Genomic DNA, 7,487 nt, shown 5'->3' with positions numbered 1-7,487 from the left:
GGACCTGCTCACTGAGAGGCAGCAGCTCTACCAGTTGCGCCACCGTGCTGCCCCGCTTAATGCATTATTGTTTTTCAAATGTAATTCCTTTTTTTTTTTTTTTCAAAATGTTATTCCGTTTTTTCTAATATTATTCCGTTTTTTCTAATATGATTCCATTTTTTTTTTAAAAATGTGATTCCGGCCACTTCTGCTTTGACCACTTCCGCTTTGACTTAATGTAATTCCGTTTTTTCAAATGTTGTTGTGTTTATGTTGTGTTTTTTCAAATGTTGTTCATTTACACCTTAGGGCCATCCTAGTGATCTCCTGCAGGAACGTTCACATCGGGCTGACCTCGCCTGAAACAATCTGTCCTCGCTGTCTTAATTGTGAAAATTCCTTCGTGCCTTCTTACATGCAGGGAACCCAATCTCCTCAGCCAGGCCCTTCAGTGATGCCACCTTGGATAAAAAAAGAGGTATTATGGTCCTAAAAGAGGTTCTGGCACTCAAACACAGGCTCTATTCATTTCTGAGACCATCAGGTTCTCTCTGTACCTCCCGGAGCCCCTCTCACCGTTCCCTCAAGATGAGATTGTGTTTTTGCCATTTCCACAGCCTCTCCCAGCTGATGGACTCTCACTGCTCTGGATGAAAAGCTGCAGATAAATTGAACAGGGACCTGGACCTGGACCTGGAGCTGGACTGCACACGGAAACGGTCCTCCTTGTTCTTCGCCCTTAAAGGACGTCACTACAAGGTCAGCAAATTTCTTTTTGAGCATTAAAAGTAGGATCCTGAAGACTGAGTTCCTCTGTTTGTTTGATCACTGTTGGTTCAAACCGTTTCATTCATATCACGAAGCAGCAGAATATTTAAAGTTCATCAGAGATGAGTTTGTGGTGGATGAGAACATTTTAATCAAAATAGCATTTGGGTTTAAAACGCAGCAGATATCTTCTGATGGACTTTTGGATTCTTCTGCTCTAAGTGTTTTGCTTGAACGTTAAATAACAGTTTTTTATTTATTTAAGTGAAAATAGATGATGAGATGTACGAGATGAACTTCCTCACATAGTCATCAGTGATTGTTCAGGGCGCCAGCACTGAATTCTGTTCAGTTGGTCACGATTTTAGAAACGATGCAAACCCTTCACGTGCAGCTGGATCGGTCCTGCTGTGCTCTGACTTCTGGGTTTGTTTAAAAAAAAAAAAAAGTGCAAAAAGCCGAGAAGTGTCCTCGTTGATGACGATGGGCTTTTAGTGACGCTTTAGGACTTCACAGCAGAACCATCATCTAGACTTTACACGTCTCCAGCGGCTTCTTGAGATCTTCAACTGTTTTTTTCACAGTCACTGTTTGGGTTTGATGATTTCTGAAGATTTTTTTCTACGGCTGACAGTCGATGATGTTGCACTAACTTTTGAGCTGATGGCCTCATTTTACACCCACAATTTTTTTGGGGATATAATTAATTATACATGAAAAGGAAGGGATTTGTGTCGGCTTCCACTCGACGTGCCTCGCTTTGCTTTGGGACGTATGGTTTTCTCATAAATCTTGTCAGCGTGCATAACGTGCACGCCCAAGCTTCTACGGACTTCAGTTTTATTTTAGCTCTTTTAAAAACTGGAAGTGGGCCTTTTTAGCCAGTCGCATCTCCTACGGAAAACAGCAGAGACGAATAAAACCCGACATGTGTGACCCTCGGGTCTTCTGCCGCTCAAAATCTTTTTAAAAACACACTTCACAGTTTTTCACTCGGTGTCCGCTTGTTTCAGGCTTACTTTTCAGTTCGTATTTTGTTCGTCTCACTGATGTTTTGTAGCAGGGAGTGACAGATACAGGTGTATGGTTATCATGGTTACCACAAGATCAACATGTATGGTAACCATGGTAACCATACAGGTGTATGGTTACCACAGGGTTGACATGTATTGTTACCATGGTTACCACAGGGTTAACATGTATGGTTACCATGGCTACCACAGGATCAACATTTATGGTAATCATGGTAACCACAGAGTCGACATGTTTGTTACCATGGTTACCACAAGGTCAGCATGGTAACCATACAGGTATATGTTTACCATGCTGACCCTGTGTCTCTGATGTTTTGTAGCAGGGAGTGACAGATACAGGTGTATAGGTTACCATGGTTACTACAAGGTCAACATGTTTGGTTACCGTGGTTACCACAGGGTCAGCATGTATGGTAACCATGGTTACGACAGGGTCAACATGTTTGGTAACCACAGGGTCAACATGTATGGTAACCATGGTAACCATACGGGTGTATGATTACCATGGTTATCACAGGGTGAACATGGTAACTATGATGGTAACCATGGTGACCACAGTGAGCCGCTGATCTTTATACCATATATATATATATTTTTTTCATTTTAACTTTTCACTCAGCTTGTGGTGTTGTCTTGTTTTTATCGTTTGGCTTTTTTCTTTATTGTTTTAATAGATTTCATAGCTTGATGTGTTTTTATCAGTGTGTGTGTCACTTTAAACAACGGTGTTGTTTTTAAAGTGCTTTAAAAAGTTTTGTTTTGTAATTTAAACAACAAAAGAAGACATTTTTTTAGTTCATATTATTACAAAGCTGCAGGACTTACTTCTACATAAGCACAAACTTTAATTTAACAACATAGTCATCGTTTGGTTTGAATGCTGTTAATGGTTCAACTCAACCGTACGGATCTTCACTTCTTTTAGAGACGGCGCCTCAAACATGTTTGCGACTCTAAAAGTGCTTCACAGAACAAACTTCCTGTCCTCGGGTAAGAAAAGGCCAGAGTTTCAGATTAACCGTCAGAAGAAACTTGATGATTGTCTCGAAAATGAAAATGAAAAAGAAAAAGCCGGATGTGAAACTTCAGACGTCAGTGGACGTTAGGAATGACTCGCTTTGTGCCAGAAATAGCCCGACAACTTTTCTAAAGTTGGACGAGTGTGGAAGAAATCTTTGATTAACTCTAATGTGAAAGCAGAGACGGTTTCAGAGACTGTTACAACAGACGTCAATCAGCCAGCAGAAAAGGTGCGGCTGTTTTTTTTCCTGTTTTCCCAGTGAGCTGCAGAGTTCGACAGGTGAGTCACGGTGGGACACGTCCACCTGTAAGGGTTCCCTGAGTCACACAAAAACCCAACATGATGACACATGCCCCGTGCTGGGAGCAGGGCAGAGAGAAAACGTCACAGATAACGTGCGACAAGCCCCTCCTGAGTAAGTTGTGTATAAAACTCCCGCTCCAACCCCACACTGACATGTACTTTTGAGGACCTCTCAAGCAAGACTTCCAGAGACGCTTGTGGACATACTTTGTTGAGGACACCTGTCAGGAAGAGGCATGGCAACGGCTGGGTTTCAGATCCTGGGAATTGCCCTGGCCATCATCGGATGGATCGGGGCCATTGTTACGTGCGTTGTTCCCCAGTGGCGGGTGACGGCCTTCATCGGACAGAACATCGTCACGGCTCAGACCACCTGGCAGGGCATTTGGATGGAGTGCGTGGTTCAGAGCACGGGCCAGATGCAGTGCAAGGTTTACGACTCCATGCTGGCGCTTTCGCAGGACCTGCAGGCGGCCCGAGCCCTCATGATCATCTCCATCCTGACCGGCATCTTCGCCATCTTCCTGGGCATCGCCGGAGGCAAGTGCACCAACTGCGTGGAGGACGAGAGAACCAAAGCCAAGGTCTGCGTGGCGGCCGGAGTCACCTTCATCATTTCCGGCGTTCTGTGCCTCATCCCCGTTTGCTGGACGGCCAATTCCGTCGTGAGAGAGTTCTACGACCCGATGCTGTCGAGCGCACAGAAGCGAGAGCTCGGGGCGTCGCTCTTCATCGGTTGGGGCGCCTCTGCCCTCCTCATCCTGGGTGGGGGGCTCCTCTGTGCCAACTGTCCCCCCAAAGACAACTACTCGGCCAAGTACTCAGCTCCCCGCTCCACCGCACCCAAAGACTACGTCTGAGGGACACCCGAGGGACAGACTGGACCCAGACACTCTGCGGTTCATAGGATTGTTGGTGGTTAAACATGTTTGTGATCAGACGTTAGTTTGATGAGTCTCATCAGGAGGAACCGATGTGAGCCGCACCCAAACCCAACGGCTGCGTCAGACAGTGATCGATGAGCGGGAGAGGAAAATGTTTCTGGGACGTCAATGAATCATGTTTTTTTTTTTTTTTTTTTACATTTTTTACTCAAATCTTTTATTTTTGTGCGTTTCAGCTGTTTGTACTCATTTACATATCATTTCATTTGAAAGTGTTATAAACCACGTGTGTGTGAAACTGTAAATAAAAGTTTTATTTCTGTTTACATTCAGATGAAAAGGTTCGTGTGCGTTTCTTTACAGATGTGACGACCTAAAAAGTGTTCATAAAAGAAGCGGCGGTGAATTAAAAAAAAAACATTTAGGATTTTAACTTGTGACTTAATGAATAAAAACTTAATTTATTAACGTGTTAGTCAGTTGTGTGGACAGCAAGAGGTCTGACTAAAACAGGAAACAAGACCAAAACTCTGAGAAACTGCTCTCCGGCTGAGGTGATCACTGTTTATGACACGATAAACGGATAAAAGTTATTGCTTGGTTGATTGGAGACGAGTAGCTCAGGTTGCACCTGGACTTTTCTCTGCAGAATAAAAAATCGTTTTCGTGCGTGCAGCGCGAGCAACACCGCCCCTCTCTGCGAAGAAAGGAGAAGCACGTCTTCTCGACAAAAACAGCCGAAGGTGGAGCCGAGCTAAACGCAGACAGCCTCCTCTTCTGCTCAAGGGCCTGGTGTCTCCAGCAGTTATGGGATTGGACATCACACTTTATGTCCTCAAATTAAATCAAAGCCAACGATAAAATCCATAAAACCTGCATTTTATTAAAAACATAAAAAAAAATACCTGAACAAAACCTGTCAGCAAAATGAAAAAGACCAAAATCCAGTTTTATTTACTGCCAGGTTAGAGATGCTTGTGACTGCTTTTAGAAACACTTCTCCAAAGATAACGGTTTTAAACTAATTAAAATTAAAACAGACTTTGGATAAACGTTTTGAGCCCACGATCACGTCTTCTACAGATCCATTTCTTTTACCCGCTGGTCTTCGGCTGAGACGAGGTGTTCGACCCGTTCGTTTCATGAGCCCAAATTTAAACAAAACTAAAAAAAATTAACAGAAACTCACGAATAAAAATCCTGAAACAATTTTACTTCCTGCCAGCAACACGCTTTGTGTTTTTCAAAGACTTGGTTTGAACCCGTTTGTTTTTCCTTCAGTTCATTCGTTCTTCACGTTCTTGAAATCCGTTTAAGACAGACACGGTTTAGGCCTCGGCTTCTTTGTCGCCCGCTGCCTTCGTGTCACGTTTAGACACATTTAGGGCCTGTTTCCATGGAAACGTCAGTGTGAAAATACACACCATGAAACCTTGTTTGCATTCAGCTGCCAAGCAGGGTTGCCAGATATGTAATCGTACCGTCGCTTTAAGAATTTAGTATTTTAATATACTGGTATGCGCTGAGGGAGGTGCTCTTTCTGGGAGGGGGGAGGTGGTGAGATGAGGTGTGGAGCACAGAAAAGGAGTAATTATGTGTATCTGGCAACACTCAAGGCGTGCGCCTCCACCATCAGTCCGGAGCACAAGAAACAAAACCATCACATCCAAAATGGTGGAAACGGGAACGTGTTGTGCTAGGAGCTAAAGCTGAACGACTCTCAGCTACTACCACACCAAATCTTACCCCAATACCTGCTAAACTCTGAAATGCTGTGGCAGCCATCTTGAACTGTGGTGACTCCAAAGCTTAACTTGTAGAGGATCATCAACGATTAATTTATTTTATTTGGTCAAACTAGTGAAATGAGGCTTTAAAAAAAAAAAGTGTAAAAATGACTCTCGTGTTCCCTGAGGAACGCCTGAATATTTGACCTAAAGTGATCGTGAGACCGTCGATTTATTCACTCTTGTTTTTTTATTCAATACTTACTCCTTTTGTACATTTTTAATATTTCTGCAGACGTTGTGCTGCTTTAGCCACTGATAAATCAAAACATTCGGCTCATTTTGGAGCCGGCTGCTGTGACTTTTAGTTTGTACTTTTCAGAATAACTTTCTTTACAAACATTTTCCCAACAGATACATGGAGATCTGTTTAATATCTTTTGTTCACGTTGAACTCTGCTCTGATCATATTTGAGCTTTTGGCTACTGTTGTGGGAGTTTTAGCTTTTAGCTACAATTTTGCTAATTTAGCTTGTAGCTCTGTTACAAATTCTAGTTTTTATCTTTTGTTTTGGTGATATATCTTTTAGTCCTTGTTATTTAGCCACAGTTTTTCTGTTTTTGGCTTGTGTTTTACCGTACTTGTTTATTCGGCTACATTTAGCTGTTTTCATCTTTAAAATGGTTCTTGCTGATTTAACTTTTTGCTTCTGTTTTGTTTATTTTATATTTTAAGTAAAGTTTTGTTGATTTTAGCTTTAGCACTGTTTTTGAACTTTTTTCAACTCAATTCAGTTCAGTTTATTTCTAAAGCTCCAAGTCACAACAAAATCGTCTCAGGGACTGAACAGAAACATTCACATATAAAAATAATAATTTAACAGAAACATTCATCTATAAAATAATAATTTAACAGAAACATTCATCTATAAAATAATAATTTAACAGAAACATTCATCTATAAAATAATAATTTAACAGAAACATTCATCTATAAAATAATAATTGAACAGAAACATTCATGTATAAAACAATAATTGAACATTATTTATCTGAGGAGCAGCTTTGAGTTTAACTCCATCACAGAACTCTCATCTTGAACAAGCATGAAGGCGACAGTGGAAAGAAAAACTCCCTCATGAGGAAGAAACCTTTATCAGAACCAGGATCAGGACAAGAGGACCATCTGCTTCAACCGGCTGGGTTTGGTAGTAACAGATACACAATGGCAGGTCAAGAGTCACATGTTAAGATAGAAATAGTATCAAATGAAAACTATTCAGTTTTAACAATTCATTTAAGGAAATAAGGTCAATTTGTCCTCCAGCAGTCTAATCCTATAGCAGCATAACAAGCCAACACTAACTATAGGATTTATCAAACAGAACGACTTAATCCCAGTCTTCAAACTGGACAATGTGTCAGCCTCACGGACAGAAACTGGAAGTTGGTTCCACAAGAGAGGAGCCTGAGAACTGGAAGATCTTCCTCCCATTCTGTTTTTAGAAACTCTAGGAACCACAAGTAAACCTGCAGTCTGAGAGTGAAGTGCTCTGTTAGGAAAATATGGAACAGTAAGATCTGTAATATAAGATGGAGCTAGGTTGTTGAGAGCTTTGTAGATTAGAAGTCAGATTTTGAATTAAATTCTGGATTTGACAGGGAGCCAATGGAGAGAAGCTAAAACTGGAGAGAGATGATCTCTCCCAGTAACTCCAGTTAAGACTCTGGCAGCAGCATTTTGGATCAACTGAAGACGTTTTAAAGAA

At 41.7% G+C, this 7,487-nt stretch overlaps 2 protein-coding genes across 2 annotated transcripts in view; one reads left to right on the top strand and one right to left on the bottom strand.

Annotated features, from left to right (window-relative positions):
* The window catches only part of LOC119411024 (THAP domain-containing protein 5), a 16,053-nt gene that overhangs the window by 2,409 nt on the left and 6,157 nt on the right, over positions 1 to 7,487 (bottom strand). The gene's annotated exons all lie outside the window — the stretch shown is intronic.
* On the top strand, positions 3,262 to 4,155 carry LOC119410808 (claudin-4). Its single transcript, XM_037677730.1, has one exon. It carries the CDS (start codon positions 3,345 to 3,347, stop codon positions 3,966 to 3,968), a length of 624 nt encoding a protein of 207 aa, XP_037533658.1. The 5' UTR covers positions 3,262 to 3,344; the 3' UTR covers positions 3,969 to 4,155.

Source organism: Nematolebias whitei, chromosome 6, assembly GCF_014905685.2.
Source record: "Nematolebias whitei isolate Nwh7 chromosome 6, NemWhi1, whole genome shotgun sequence".
In the NCBI taxonomy this organism is placed as follows: Eukaryota; Metazoa; Chordata; class Actinopteri; order Cyprinodontiformes; family Rivulidae; genus Nematolebias; species Nematolebias whitei.
This window is presented reverse-complemented; position numbering and strand designations above follow the sequence as displayed.

Coding starts and splice junctions, on each gene's coding strand:
- LOC119410808 (XM_037677730.1), top strand. CDS start 3,345: ATGGCAACGGCTGGGTTTCAGATCCTGGGAATTGCCCTGGCCATCATC.